Source organism: Lates calcarifer, linkage group LG11 (assembly GCF_001640805.2).
Source record: "Lates calcarifer isolate ASB-BC8 linkage group LG11, TLL_Latcal_v3, whole genome shotgun sequence".
In the NCBI taxonomy this organism is placed as follows: domain Eukaryota; kingdom Metazoa; phylum Chordata; class Actinopteri; family Centropomidae; genus Lates; species Lates calcarifer.
This window is the reverse complement of record NC_066843.1, coordinates 16417455-16433164: the sequence shown is the minus strand read 5'-3', so window position 1 is coordinate 16433164 and position 15710 is coordinate 16417455. Positions and strand designations below refer to the sequence as shown.

Genomic DNA, 15710 nt, shown 5'->3' with positions numbered 1-15710 from the left:
ACAACCCACCAGTGATACACTTTCTACCACCACCATGCAATGGTTGTACAATGCCACCATGTCCATCCAAAAGGTATGTGTCAAGAAGAGGCACATTGGAAAGGACTGAGATAAAAAAGAAAAAGGTAATAGTCTATGAGTCATCCTCACGCACCAGTTAGACAAAGAAAATCCAAGGAAAATGTAATAAATATGATAGTTCAATGGATAAGATTATAAGCTAATAATTCAGTAAGTCTGGCACTCTCTTCATATTTCTTATTGTGGACAAATCCCATGAAAAGACCAAAACCAGAAACACTTCAGTGTTTTCTGACTCCACTACCCTATTTGTGGCCATTTGTTCTGTCTCATAATGTAAATATTTAATAAGGTCTGGTTGAAAATATATAGTTATATTTTTAAAAAGGGCTAAACAATTTCCAAAAACAGCTTGGCATTACTCCAACAGGAGTAAATAGTGCATTTGTCTGGGACTATTTTCAGCAGTGGATGAATACACATTTGTTAAGTATTAATGACAGCAGGATAATGTACGCGATGTTCACAGTGTGTTTGATCATTGTGATGTAACATGTCACCTACTTTTTGAACAACAATTGAGTTCTATGGCACAGAGCAATAAAATGCATCTACCAACAATACTTAGTCAGATCACTGTTGGTTTGAGTCTGACTGAGAAAAGTGGTTTGTGGACTGAAGACATCATCTACAGGTACACAAATGCATATAAAAACTGAAAAAAGTTAATATCTGACAATATAATTGTCAGACTGTTTGTCCTCAGGTACTCACTGTTGGAGCAGCTGCTGAGCTCTGATCTCATAGGAGAGAACAAAGCAGTCTTCTTCTGACCTTTAACCTTCTGGACGGTCTCTGAAGAGGAAGCCTTGGTGGACATCTTGTGTTTCCCTCCTTTGGCAGGGGAATGGATGGCGCGCTCCTTTGTCCGACTGTCAGCGGACTTGCCCTTTGACTTGTCTAATTTTGAGTTGGAGCTAAGTTTGCGGGATGCGCCGAGGGAGCTGAGCTGCGAGAGCGAAAGAGCTCTGTCGAGGTCTGACGCCAGCTGCTCCTGCTCACACACGTGGCCGCGCTTCGCCTTCAACACCTGAGAACCCCACAAAACAAGCTACATTAATTATTCAGAACAAATGCATTATAAAGCTGCTGAAATCTAAACATGCACTTCCAAGTGGCTTACCTCCAGAGCATGACTGGTGGATGGCTCCTGGTCATTCCAGCTCTTCTTCTTTTTCTTCTTTTTCACCTTCATTCCTCCACTTCCTGCCTCCGTCTCCTCCTCTTCTCTAGACACCCGGAACCTCTTCCTCTGTCCTTCCCCAGCTTCAGAGTCCTCAGAGTATTGCACTGTCCTACCCACCCTGGGATAAAGGAAATTTTGCACTGTATGAAGCTAAAAGCTAAACGTGCACTTAAGAAAAATGTGTCAATGCGTTAAAAAAAAAAAAAAAAAAGGTTGATTTCAACTACAGATCACACTCACTTTCCAGGCCTGCTATCCAGTTTGGGAGGCGTGACCAAATGTTTTCTCTTCCTGGGTCGCCCTCTGCCCCGTCTGGTCAGACTCCGCCTCTCATCCTCCTGCTGCTGCCGCTCACTGACATAGAAACATAAAAGAGTTATGCATTTTGTCTGGGGTGGAGCTGTGGAAGCATTTTTCCGCAGGTGTGTATCAGCGTGTAATAATAGCAGTGGTGTGATTAATTAACTCTGAATGTGGTTTGTACAATATGCGTGAGCTGTGTTCAATAGCACTCACTGCTTGTCTCTGCGTCTCTGCAGCTTGCTCAGCTCTCTCTGCTTCTCCTTATATGTCTTCTGCAGCTCAGCCAGGCGGACACGGTATTCCACTTCGACTGTGTCCAACATGTCCACAGACATTTTACTGTACAGCTGCAGGGAAGAGAGACAAAAAGGAAGAGGGGGGAAAAAGTGACAACTCTGTCACAACATTTCACAAACTGACAGATTTTCATCTCTGGTTGACCATGAAATTTTTATTCCTCTTACCGGCTCCTCCTTCCTTTGCCTCCAGCTGTATTTCTTGTTGGGATCCAGCGTTCTGGGCAGATCAATGTGGGACTGTTTCTCTATGGCCTCCAACAGGATCTGTCGGCTTGCTTCAAGAAGACAGTCCAGACCCCCTAATGTCAGATCTGGACGGTATGCAGAGAATATTAAAACATTAGAGGAATATAAAAAACTACACTTTAACAGAGCTGACATGAGTATTACACTCGCCCCTTTTATTTTTGCCCTCTGTCCTCTTGCCTTTTCCCAACTCTTACCCCTCACTTTCTCACATCTACTCACCTTGCTCCTGGCTGATGTTCTCCATCTCTCTCTGAGCCATTTGGCTAAGCAGGGCCATCCCCTCCAGTGCCACCATCTCCAGAGGCCCCGCGCTGCTGCAATCCGCCCCCACCTGAGGGTTTTCAATCTGCCGTACGAGTATTGGGGCAGGTGGGGTGCTGGGGCGGTCCTGGGCAGCCATCTCACTGGCTGTCAGCAGGGCGAGCATCCCAGCCATGGGATCCTCAGGACCGATGACCAGCGGGAGCGGAGAGTCGGAGGCGGGAGGAGGATAAATGGGGGTTTCAGCTCCACTGTCTTTCTGGCTGGGAGTGTGCGAGTCGATTGGAGTGTCTGGCTGCTGTTGTTCACACGCTGTGCTGGTGGTTTGCTCTAGTGACACCAACTTCGGTGCTGATTCCTGGCTCTCTGAATCTGCAGTGATGCACAAAGGATATCGTGCTCGCTCCGGATCCTTGATGACCTTTGGTTTAGGCTCAGCCTCTGTGAGCGGAGGGGGTAGAGGATATGCTGCCTGACATGAATAAGATGACACTTCCATTTTGATTTGGCCTCCTTCCTTCTCTTCCTCCCTGACATCTTCCAGTCTTTCACTTTGTTGAGGTGGAGGACTGGGGACGCACAGAGGTAACGGCTGAGCTTGGGGCTTGGGGGCTTCTCTGTCCGTCTCTCTGTCTTGGTTGGCTCGGATGGGGCTGCAGCTCCGGCGAAGGGGGCCCAGAGGTTCTGGCATCATGGCCAGCTGAGGCCGATCCACACCCGGTTCCTGTTTGAGGAATGACCCGATCTTTGACGGCTCTAGTTTCTGTGGCTTGATGTCTGAATTCAGGAGCCTTGAATGGAGGTGTGGTGAGGGCAAAGGGGCAGCTGAGGCTGGAGAACGGGAGCGGTGGGGTGGGACGAGTTCTGTGTTTGCCCCTGCAGGTGCTGGGATGTGGTAAGGGGGGAAAGGAGAGCCAAATGGTGCAGTGATAGACTGGTAGGGGTAACCTGGAGGGAGATCTGGAAAGTAAAAACACAGATTAGAATTAGTAACAGATTCACACACTATCAAATTCAGGCCTGATTTATTGCTCAAACATTCCTCAATTGTTCACACTACTGAAACCTTTGTCCATCCTTGTTCCAGCAAAGCTCCACACAGCAAGTGAGCCCCAACACCTCATAAATATCCAAAATAATACAGGTGTTCTCAAGCCAAACAGAATAATACAGACTTCTCATTACACTGCAGGGTTCAATAATTTAACCACAACATGAGGGTGGAGCAGCTGGTCACTCAAACGTTAGATTCCTCCAGACTCACCAGAGTAGATGCCTGGAAAGGGTCCAGAGGCCGGCTTCTGTCCCTCCCTCTGCTCTCTCCGTCCCACCTCCCCTTCCTCGGTCGCCTCCTGTTTAGGCCGCCGCGGCGAAGATGGGGGTGGAGAGGCTGAACGTGGCGATGGCGGGTGGGGCAGGGGTGTCGGCGGGTGCGCCAACACCCTCTGCCCCCCTTCCTCTGACTTGAGGGTGGTCACTGGCGAGGGGTGCGGAGGCAGCGGGGTGAGCGAGGACGTGGACGGGGTCGGTGAACGAGAGGGAGGGGGAGGTTTGCGAGGATGCAGGACGGGGGAAGGAGACGGGGAAGATATTGAGGAAGGTCTGGGTTTGGGGTCTACGCTCCGCTTGTCTGCTTTGTCTTCTACCTCTGGCCGATGCTCGCTGGCCTTTAAACGCTCCTGAAACACACGAGACAGAGTTCTGTATACAGTATATGCACAGTGTGTTTATGATGTGAGGATCTGTGTTTACTGTTGATGAAATGTGTGTTTGTAAGGATAATAATGCTGTGTTTTGTTTGGATATATAAGGTGCTCAACAACACAAAGTCCCCTTACAACTAGCTGTGCGTTCCTCTGCAGCTCCAGGACCTGGACTGTGTGCTGCTGGATCATGAGCAGCTCCTGTTGCCGGAGCATCTGCTGCTGGGAGAGGAGCTGGAGCTGGGCCGCGTGCTGCAGCGAGCCGCCTGTACCGTATACCCCCGACCACACTGGGGCTCCACGCTCCAGCACATCGCCTCCTGCAGAGGAATGAAGGGAGGCAAGAGGAAGACAGTAAACTGAGGAGGATAATCAGTGCGTCACAGTGCCCTGTTTGTGCTGTAAACTAGCAGAGAGCAAAAACCACTGGTACACAGTCCACAACACCACATGGAGACTGATTATTTGTTTACAGTGATTACCAAAGCAAACATCTGTCTCAAAATGAGGGTGGTGCTCAAAATGCAACAGTCATTTCATGAGTGATAAAATCAGCAAATCAGCATCATGCGCAGAGCAGCTTTCATACCGTAGTGTGGCAGGTGTTCAGTAGGGATGACTATTAGCTGTCCAGACTGTGGGTCTCTGGCAAACTGGTAGGAAGGGGGTAAGGAGCCTGGCAGAGAGGGCGGGTAGCCTGGAGGGAGGGTCTGGTGGAGCGAGGAGGGACCAAGGCCTGAATGGGACGGGACAGGACAGGAAGAGTGAAAACGGAAAGAAAAAGTGTGAGAAATGTTAGAGGCAGACAAAGTAAGAGGGGAAAAAACTCAGCCAAGCTAAAACTAACATTTACTCAGCATCATTCTTCATGCAGTATTTATATCCCCACTGACGCCATAATGGAGTTACATATGAGAGCACACGCTGAATTTAGCTGCTTTTGAGAAGGTTTTGTCATTTTTTCGCCCTTAGTGTCTAGACGGAGCAAGCCCTTGGGGAGCTCTGCTTACGCATGTGTGTGTCTCTATGTTTTTAGATGGTATGTGTAAGCTCACACAAGTATGCAAGAATGTGTGCCCTGATGCTGTTATTTCTGGACGCCGAGCGTTGGAGGAGCAGGTCTGGAATGTCCTGCAAAGATCAGGAATGTCTGTGGCACTTGACCCCTGGAGGCTGTTACTGGATGGCCACTCGTCAGACAGAGAGCACCTCCCTTTTCTGCTGAGCCAATCAGAGGAGGCTACAGAGATTATGAAGAATTTAGCAAGTATGTCATGTGTTGGTGTTGAATTTATTTACACTAAACTTCGCACAGTGCAGAGATTAAGACACTGATGACTTCTGAAAAGCGCAAAATGCACACATTGAAAACTACTGTGCTACTAATGCTTTGAGCAGTGTGCATCTGGCTTACTGAATGTGTCGTACATGTAGAAACTATACTTCTTTTAGCTTGATGTTTCTGTGATGAAAACACTGTGCTAATAAACTGAAGTTGTAATAAACTATAAAGCATGTTGTCATACTACAAGCAATAAGCAAATTAGGGTGAAGTCTTAAAGTTTCTTATTTAATCTAACCAGTCGTCTAAAATGGAAAGGTATTCAGATCACACAAGAAAGGGAAAAGTAGCAAATCCTAATATTTAAGCAGCTGAACAGCTAACAATGTAATGTTTAAAGCATTTTAGCTTTTAAAATGACTTAATTCTCTATTGACAGACTTGTCAATTAATCATTTTTAATATTATAGAAAAGGTGTCTCTGGGAATGTTAAGTACAAGTTTGGGAACAGCTAAACATGTGCTTGTGGATGTTAACATGTGTCATCAGTTGTGTGTGTCAACTTACTGTATGGTGTGCTGGAGAGCCAGACTGGGGGGGCTCCAGGTCGGGGCATCCAGGGATGAGAGGTCAGAGTTGAGGGGTCTGGAGGCCAACGCCCCGCCCCTGCCAGGGCAGCCCCTCCTGTTACCATAAGGTTGGGGGTCATGAGGCTGGGCGTCATCATACTTGGTGTCAGGCCGCTAGACAAAGGGGCAGGGTGCATTTGAGTGAACTCTGCCAGCTCTTTGGACTCTCTGGGAGGAAACAAGCCACATCTATATTTAATACTGTGTGATTTAATACTGTGTGATTTTATGAACATAAACTGATTTTGGCCTTTTTGCCATGGTTAATCTCTAACAATGGATTAGGTTACTGAGGATAATTTAGCATGAGGGAAAAAGCTTAAAGTGTGGTCAGCCACACCCCCTCACCTGAGCACTTTCTCCTGTTCACGCTCCAGTCGGCCGGCCAGCAGTCTGTCATCATGGTGACGAGCGCGGTCCTCCCCTCGCTCCTCATCTATGACAGGTTCAGGTGCAGAGGGAGAGAAAAAGATTAGATAGGCTTGTTTAGTGGTTGCATCACTGAGACTCTTAAATGTTTAATCCCCAATCCCACATGTAATATACATTAAAGAAAAGAGCACGAGCTGAGAAGGAGGAGATATTAGATGCTAGATGGATAGTAAGGTATGCGAAGAGACAGAAAGAGAAAAATGGGTGACAACAGAGGGTAGAGAGGGAGAAGACAAGGTGACACCAGCTCTGTAATGGTGACATGACACAACATGTCAAAATGAGGGGAGAGGCTAAAAATACGATGTTGGGCTGTGGCCTGAACACAAAGAGTGTGTGCACTCATACTGTACAAACACACACACACACAAAAATGGAGTGACAGCTCTCACTTTGAGTGTCAGCTCTTATCAGTTATTAGTCTAGTGCCACAGGAAATGTGTGAACATCTCCTCTGCAGCCTTACTATACACACAGTCAGAGTCTTAAACCCACCCTGCTTACTATGAGGGCCAGCGGCAAACGACAGAGATGGAGAGAGAAAAAAAAGGAGGGAAGAGATGGAAAGCAGCGGCACTCAACCAAGCCATCCAGAATAAACATGAGGATCTCCTCCTCGCGCTCTCTCCCTTTAACCCTCTTCCATCTCATCAACACTGACTGAAGGTCCCTGAGCAGCAGAGAGGTTTTATACAAGTGTGCTGAACCCTTCAGTTCTGCTCTAGAAGTGTGCGCGTGTGTGTGTGTGTGTGTGTGTGTGTGTGTAGCCTGTAAAGGGGACAAGAGACTTTAACAATCCCTGACATGCTCCGCAGGAAAGGTTTCAAGACTGTTACCAAGGTTACAGGGAGCCTGTCCCACATGCTATCCTCCCTGCATCAGAAAGCCAGCGATTAGCGCTGCACGCCCCCTCTCTCTCCCCACTCCTCCATCGCTCGTCTTCCCTCCATCTCACACCATCTCGCAACTTCTTTTACTTCCTGACATACCCCTCTCTTCCCGTCTATCAACCTATCGATCTAAGCCCATCTGTCCATCTCTTATCATTAGCCTATCCTTCTTCTTCTTCCTGCTTCCCTCCATCTACCAATCCATCTATCCACTCATTCATTCATCCATCTATTTGTATTTTCACTGTAAATCCTCTGCTGTTTATTTAGAACTCTTCTTAGCGTGAGGGATTGATGCTATTAAACCAATCACTCTGCTCAAGCAAGGAAATGGATAAACCCCGGGGATGCATGTGCATGCACACGCACATGCAGATACACAAGCATCCACTGTATCTCACAAATACACACAGTTCCTCATATACACACACACACACACACACACACATACACACACACCCGCAGTCCGTCACTCTCAAGACTGATCCATTGCTTAGCAACGCACCCATGGTCTTATTGTAATTCAAGGCTTGTTTGTAGCTTTTAGCTGCACTCTGTAATGACATGTTTAATGCAGAGAGGGTGGAGGTGGGGTTGGGGAGGTGGATCTGAAGAAAAGAGTGGAGAAAGAGAAGGGGGCCTGAGGTGGGACAAGGAGGGAGTGCCTCTACAAAGACCTTCTCAGAGAGGAAGGAAGGGAGGGGAAGGAGGGAGACATTCAACAAAATGAAAAGAGTGAGAGGAAGAGAAAGAGAGAAAGAGAGAGAGAGAAAGAGAGAAAGAGAGAGAGAGAGAAAGAGAGAGAGAGAGAGGCTGAACTGTGGGAGGACAGAAAAAGCATGGAGCTGAGAGAAAAAAGAAGGGAGAGAAACTGAAACAAGGGGAAAGACAGAGAGATGGAGAGGGAGCACTGTTGCTGAATGACCTTGACGTCCAAGAATAGTGAGTACTATGGCAGGAATTGCTATGCAGCGCAGAGAGCCAAGTGACTTGCCAAAAAGAGCCTTTCAACGAAATACATCCCATGACATGATTAGCAAAAAAGTTTGATTTCTCACCATTCTAGTCACGTTACATACATGAACACCTCAAAGTCAAACAGGAGGCTGAGGAAATATGACTTTGATCCAAAAGAAAATGAATCCTCCATTATTCATGGAAACTAAAATGAGGAATCATTTGTTCTTGGTTCATTTAACTAAGGGGATCTATGCTCCCTGCAGTACCGTTCAGTGGAGAGTCGAAAGCAGAAGCAGGAAATGCATTAGAAAAATGTTTCAAATATATTAAGTACACTTGATTTAACTCGCCACAAACTATCAAACATGGAATGACTTGTGTGATCAGCTGAGTGAACTTCCTGCAGGTTTTTCAAGCCTTTAGCCAATGACAACATCGGTGGTCTCTTCATTCATGTTATCACAGCAGCAATTCAATTTTCAGTTTAATTTTTACCTCAATCAGTCGCATGAAAGAAAACACAGAAAACGGGCAGAATGTGTTTATCACATCTTGCATAATAAGTCATGATTACCTTTGATGGCTGTTTGCAGCAGGGGTCTCTGTGTGTCTGAAGGTCCAGTGGTTGGTTTGCTGCTGCTCCCACTGTCTCTCTGTCGGGCCACAGCCACAGCAATGCCAACTGGAGGGTGGCGCACCTCGCCCTCGCCCTCCCGGCCAAACGAGCGGGCGCTGTCCGGCCGCTCCTGCTCTCTCTTCAGCTGGGGAGGGACCCTCAACGCTCCTGAGCCACCTGGTCCAACCGCTACCCTTTCCCTGTCTCTCTCCCTCTCTCTTTCTCTTTCCCGCTCTCTTTCTTTTTCCCTCTCCCTTTCAGCTTCCATGCCAATGTTACCCAGACCCCCAAAAGGCCCTCGGCCGTCCGCGGCGTGCCTGGAAGACCCGGAGCTTTCAGCAGCAAAGTTTCCACTGTATTTAATCAGACTCTGCATGGCTGAAACCTCTGTGGGGTCAGAGCCAGTTCCCCCACCTCGCTCTCCACCTCCAGACCCTCCCGCAAGTGACCCCCCAGGTCGGTAGAGAGCTGATGGGTCCAGGTAGCGTCTCTGACTCCCCTCCTCACCTGCGCGCCCATGTCCGTGTTGGGAGGGGTGTGTCTGGGGGGAATGGCTGTGGGAGTGTGGGTGATTGTTGGACCGGTGAGTTGTGTGGGGGGAATGGGACATTTGTGTGTGTGTTGGCTGGCTGTGGGGTGAGGAGAGTGTGTGTCCGTGTTGGGCCGCCAGAGCAGCCATGTGAGTTGTGGCATAGTTAGCCAATGGGCTGATATTATTCCACTTAGGCTCTGCCCCTGCCCGCTCTATACCCAATCGTATTGAGTGTTTAGAGATGTCCCTGGTTTCTGGGCTGAACCTTGATTGACTGGAGGAATACAATGTGTCCTGGCCTCGTTTACCAATGGAACCATTGGAACAAATGACAGAACCTTCCTCTCTTTGATTGCTTGGTTCGCTAGACTGGGAGAGTCGAGGATGATCCATCAGGCTCCTCTCAGGAAACCTGTAGCTCTCCCTTTCCCTGTCTCTCTCACGTTCACGCTCCCTGTCTCTCTCCCGCTCTCGTTCTCTGTCTCGCTCCCGTTCACGCTCTCTGTCTCTCTCCCGCTCTCGTTCTCTGTCTCGCTCCCGTTCACGCTCTCTGTCTCTCTCCCGCTCTCGTTCTCTGTCTCGCTCTCTTTCTCTGTCTCGGTGTTTGTCACTGTGTTTGTTGTCACGGGCCTGTGAGGCAATCTGGATGGGCCCGACCCGCTCGTCATAAACCTCCACAGAAGGCACATATGTCGGTGCACTGACTCGCTGCTCTCTGATAGGCTCTCTGGGTGTGGAGGGGTGGGGCGGACCAGCAACAGAGGGCTGGAGCGCCGGGGGAAGGACGTAGGAGATGTGGAGGGTCCCAGCTGACGTGGCCACAGAGTCATTCCTCCTCTGTCTGTCTGATTGAGAGTTTGAGTTGTTTGAGTTAGCGTTAGAGTTATGGTTGTGATGGGGTCGAGAGCCGCTCTCTTCATCCCGACCCCCTCTGTCAGTTTCTGGTCCATGGAACCTGCCCATGCCCCCACCTGGAGGGAAGGAGGGCTGTGGAGGTGATGGCCTGGATCTGGCCTCCACTGTGGAGGGGTGAGAGTGTGTTTTCTGCTGGTGGAGGTGAGGATGGAAAGACCAGCTGTCTCTGTCTCTGTCTCTCTCCATGTCCCGGTCCCTTTCTTTCTCTCGTTCCCGGTCTCCGCTCCTCGCCCGGCGGTCCTCCTCGCTCCTCCCATCTTGCGTCAGGTCTACCACGCTGTGTGGCCGCTGCTCCTCTCTCGACCGCTCTCGCTCCCTGTCTCTCTCCCTCTCCCCCCGGTAGGGCCGGTCTCTACCGCAATCCCGTGGCGTCCTCTGAGGGGGCGTGGAGCTGGACGGGGCGGCTGGGGGTGCAGCCGGAGGATGGAGCGGTGACTGGCTCAAAGAGGCTGGCAGGTAAAAACCCTCTATAAAATACAAAACATAAAACACACACACAGTTGAAAGAGGTGATAAAATGAATCCATGCTGCAGAGCACAGGCAGAGGAGAACGTAATAAATATTTAAATGGTGACTTGCTAAAAAATGCAACAGTAAAAGACCTACGGTGGATCTGCAACAGCCATAACCAAGGAAGAGAAGAAAAAAGTGCTTAACATAGCAAGAAAGTAAAAAAAGAACCAGGGTCAAAACTGGTCCACCTGTCAGCCAAACGTTGCCCCTTCCTGGCTGCAGGTTTGGCCCAGTTCCACATTTAACTGTGGCTCCTCTCACTAAAATGAAGAGTTAACACAAGAACTACTACCACTGAATTACCTCAGGATATGAAAGAATATGTTCTCTAAATTCAGCCATTTGTCTAAATGGACGTGGCTGGTGACAGTGACTGACCTTTATGTGAGTCGTAGAGAGGGTGCTGGGAGAGCGAGGGGGGATCGAGGTGCCCCAGGGACAGGTAGGGGCTGGAGTAGAGGCTGCTTGGCAGCGGAGGGTAGCCTGAAGACACACAAACACAGAACATGTCATCCACTGCAGATTAAGCAAAATACATCAGTGATACATCAATAATGTAAATATCGTGGCCTCCTTGAATTTTTTATGAGTGCCATTTGGAGAATTAGGACAACCTCTGGAGAGTGTAGAAAAACATCTACTACAGTCAGTGAGATATTTTGATAATAGTTTGATTGTTTCAGTTATTTTATAAATTCAGTTTCTGTACTGTGAAGATTTTATATCACTGCAAACTGATGTTACTTGTCAAAACAAGACATCTGAAGGCATCACCCTGGATTCTGTGATCAGTCTTTTGTTCCACTGTTTTTCTTTCTTTTAATTTAATGGATGAAAGGACTGAGAAAATAATCATTAATGACTCATTGATAATGAAAATAATTGCTGGTTGCAGCCGAACTTACATCCACCTGAAAGTGATGAGTAATCATTACCATCAACATCACTGTGAACACTGTATGAGGGGAAAAAACTGAGGCTGGATTTCACATTGTTGCATCATTCCACAAAGCAACCACCTATAAAACTAATATGTGTTGCTGTTTTTAAGGTTTTGTCTACACCGTTTTTATCAATGAGGGCAGACTGATCACCCACTCTGAACATTCAGATTCTCTTTATTATCAGTTAAACTACAAATTTTATTTTATAAATCAATAATTTGCTCTATAAATTGTCATCATTTTCCCACGGTCACATCTTATAATGTCTAGCTTTGTCTGACCAACAAAAAAAAAAACCCCAAGGCATTCTGTAGAAAACTAAGACTAAAACAGAGAAGATTCACATTTGGTGAAACTGTGACTGTTGACTTTTTGCCATTTTACTTTACAAATGACATAACTGACTATCAGAATAGTTGCAGATTTATTTCTGTCACTTAACTTATCAATGAATCAACTACTACCATTTTTAAATCATGTTAAGCTTTAAGAAAGTTGTTACAGTCGACCCCATGTCACCTGCAATTACTCGTTTTGTTCATGTGGTCTGTCTGGGGTTGGTGTTGGGCAAGAGTCTGCCCGTCAGCCAGCTGCTGCTCTCAGAGACCAGATCTTAATATAGACAAAGCCTTGCACTCTGGTGTAATGCTCTGGATTTCTGTGTTAGGACTGAGCTGGCTGTGGCTCGGACGCTGGCTTGTGTCACTGTGTTAGGCCACAAGTAAAAAGAAAAAAAAACAACAACAACAAAAAAGAGTCTGCCACCCAGAGAGAGTGAGACATTCCCTGTTCCCACACTCCGGCCGTTCCAAGAAGTATCAAAGACGCCGCTGCCGTTCCAGCATGAAGAGTATAAATCTGCCTCCTCTCCATTTTGAGAGGCAGAAATGGAGAAGGCAGGGGAGGCGGGTGTAAGTGGTTAGAGGAAGGCATTGGGAGACAGAAATATAAGAGGAATGATGTGATGGGAGAAATGGAATGCGGGATTGGTTTCTTGCAAAGCTTCCTTTAACCACAGTTAACAGCTACCCTTGATCTCTAGCAGCTTTGATATGGGGTTCCTGTGCTGCTACGGTGCATCCCAGGCATATCCAAAAGTCTTCCTCATAGCTGCTGCCCAGAAACATCTCCAGCTTTCAGTAACTCTAGCTGCTATTAAAGCCAGCCACCAGGTATTAAGACTCTCTCTTAGGCCGTGAAGGATTCTATTCATATCAGAGCAAGTGGAGTCTATGGCTGCTTTAGCCAGCAGAGGGTTTTAGCTTCCTTAGCTTTAGATACTCAAGCTTCAATTCGGGCTAAACTTTAAGTCAAGCGTCAGAAGTCCGTTCATTCTTTATCCCTGCCTTCTTTTGCTGAATATAAAGTCAAACAGGGTGTGTCTTGGCGGGGGCAGACACTCAGAGCAGATGGGCCAGTGACTGACTTGTGTATGTAAAACTATAATTTAAAGCCATCCTCCTTAAAAAAATGTTTCTGATACCATTTATGGTTAGAATTTTTTCTTCAACAACACAAGACTCTATTTACAGTCTGTGGTTACCTGTCCAGTCCACCCTTACCACACTGGATACAAATTGACTTCACACACACACACACACACACACACACACACACACACACACACACACACACACACACACACACACACAGGGGATTCATGGGTGTGCATGTAATACTGTGTTTAAGGGCTAGTTTGACATTTTGAGAAATACACTTGCTTTCTAGTAGAAAGTTAAGACTACATCCAGCATTCAATTAGCTTAGGTAGTTTTATAGGGGATTTACCATAGTTGCAATCAAGTGTCAGTGCTGCCCCCTTGAACTGTCCCTGAATTGAATAAGGGAAGCTCAAGACAAAATCTTTGGGGGGGGGGGCTAATCACACACAATCTGATTTGCTATGTTTGGAAAACATTGAACAAGATCTGTCACACAGGCGATGCAATCAGCTTTAAAATGAATCCTAAATGGAATCCATTCGTCCTTCTCCCTTTACCTTGCCAAAATGCACAGTGAGATGTGTTCCCTCCTATCTGACCTTCTACTCCAGTGAGATTTGATAAGGAGACACAAAAGGACACGAGGGAATGAGGAGGGAACAGAGATTCAATCACTTACTGAGCAGGCCTTAACAAGAGCTCACAGACAGAGAGGTCCAAGTAGAGGACAAAAACACACACAGATAAATATACTGCATATATATATATATATATATATGTGTGTGTGTGTGTGTGTGTGTATGTGTGTGTGTGTGTGTGTGTGTGTCTACGCCTTCCTGTGTCCAATACCGTGTTCATAAGCTAGGTCAGGAGAGAGATGCAGAAAAGTAGGGCAGGAGAGCTACAGAGACAGACTGAGACAAAGTGCATACTGGACAGGAAGCTCAAAAAAAGAACAGGAGAGAGGAAGATAGATTACCGTAATGTGTGACAGGCGAAAAGTAAAGAGACTGGTTGTGGACATAGGAAGCAAGACACATTTAGGACAGAGCCAGGAGCAGAGCTACCAGCAGAGAGACAGAAATGGAACAGGATCCCACTGGTGTAAGCAATGAGGAACAGAAGAGGAACAAGCCTCCTGGGCATTGGACAGAAAGGGACTGTGAGAAATGTCATGAAAATATGATGTCACATGTGTCTTCAACATTTGAATCGTGGACTGAGACAGAAAAGGAGGACAGAGGCAGGAAAAGAGAGCGAGAGAGAGAAGCGTGAACGTCTGCAAATGATGATTTACCTTCATGTGCGTGTGATGCCCAGAGCTGAGCCATCTGCAGACTGCTGGGATTGGCCGATCTGTACGCAGGGTCAGAGGTCAGGGGGGAGGGGCCCGGATAGCCTGACAGGAAAGGACCGGAGCCTGTCGGGAAGGCATCACCTAGGAAAGAGAATGAAGACTGTCAGTCAACCTCGTACCACAAGAAGCAAACTAATAAACGCAAAAGACGATCGATGTAGACTGTACATTCTGTCACATTCCTGTGTGTGTGGTGTGTGTGTGTGTGTGTGTGTGTGTGATCAATACACGCTGATGTTTCTACGCTGAAGCAGTCTGTTGTAATCACATTATTACCGAGCTACCATGCACTCCTTTTCAACAAGACAGACCACAGACAGACTGCCCTCCGAAGAAAAGGACAGTTAATGTAACCACTGTCTAAAACCACAATCGTCACAGCAGGAGTGGAACCATGTGGTGTAATGTTGAGGGCACTTTCTCTGAGAGGAAGCAGTGATTTGATGTGGCAGTAAGGAAGTAGCCTCCACCCTGTTGGATCAAACCGGCACTTTCTCTCTCTTGGCAAATACAGATTAACAGATTTGTCTCTGTGCTGATATTTTTCCTCTTCAGGATTTGACTCCCTCTTAATATAACTGACAAAGTTATTCTCACATGTAAACCACTGATGTGTGGGTGTAACTCAGTCGAGAAACGATCTATTTGATTTCAAATCCTCCAGAAGACAAATAAACACACACATCTGTTCCCATCACGTTTTTGAAGAGACAATTTACAACCACTGGGTGGTTTAATATTTATTAAAGTGTACTGGTCTGTGTGTTTCTTTATCTAGTGGACTCTGTGCCGATACACAGGGTCTGATTTACCTATTAATACTGACATAAGTTGAATATATCCTCATTACTGACCTCAGCACTTCATACTAGGGATAAAACTAAAATCTATTTTCATTATAAATCAAGGTGAAATCTTCAGATGTCTTGTTTTGTCAGATCAACACCCAGAGATACTTAATTTACTTTAATATGACGAAAACCAGCAAATCCTCCCATTTGCTCAAACTTGAGAATGTGCTGCATTCTTCACTATATTTGACCAAAATGCCTTTTAAAAGTTTAAAAGTTTAAATCCAGTATTTCCACAGACAGCACTGACTTCTGGCTCGGCC

General features: G+C 46.9%; 1 protein-coding gene across 1 annotated transcript in view; it reads right to left on the bottom strand.

Moving 5' to 3' along the window:
- tnrc18 (trinucleotide repeat containing 18) overlaps positions 1 to 15710 on the bottom strand; it is a 43894-nt gene that overhangs the window by 14911 nt on the left and 13273 nt on the right. Inside the window, exons 3-16 of the mRNA XM_018667667.2 lie at positions 14537 to 14677; positions 11232 to 11336; positions 8851 to 10806; positions 6343 to 6430; positions 5933 to 6162; positions 4672 to 4818; positions 4218 to 4402; positions 3644 to 4058; positions 2338 to 3339; positions 2035 to 2180; positions 1784 to 1917; positions 1508 to 1621; positions 1205 to 1385; positions 796 to 1111 (exon numbers count right to left, since the gene is read on the bottom strand). Of these exons, the coding sequence (XP_018523183.1) occupies positions 796 to 1111; positions 1205 to 1385; positions 1508 to 1621; positions 1784 to 1917; positions 2035 to 2180; positions 2338 to 3339; positions 3644 to 4058; positions 4218 to 4402; positions 4672 to 4818; positions 5933 to 6162; positions 6343 to 6430; positions 8851 to 10806; positions 11232 to 11336; positions 14537 to 14677 (5160 nt within the window). The remainder of the gene's footprint in view (positions 1 to 795; positions 1112 to 1204; positions 1386 to 1507; positions 1622 to 1783; positions 1918 to 2034; positions 2181 to 2337; positions 3340 to 3643; positions 4059 to 4217; positions 4403 to 4671; positions 4819 to 5932; positions 6163 to 6342; positions 6431 to 8850; positions 10807 to 11231; positions 11337 to 14536; positions 14678 to 15710) is intronic.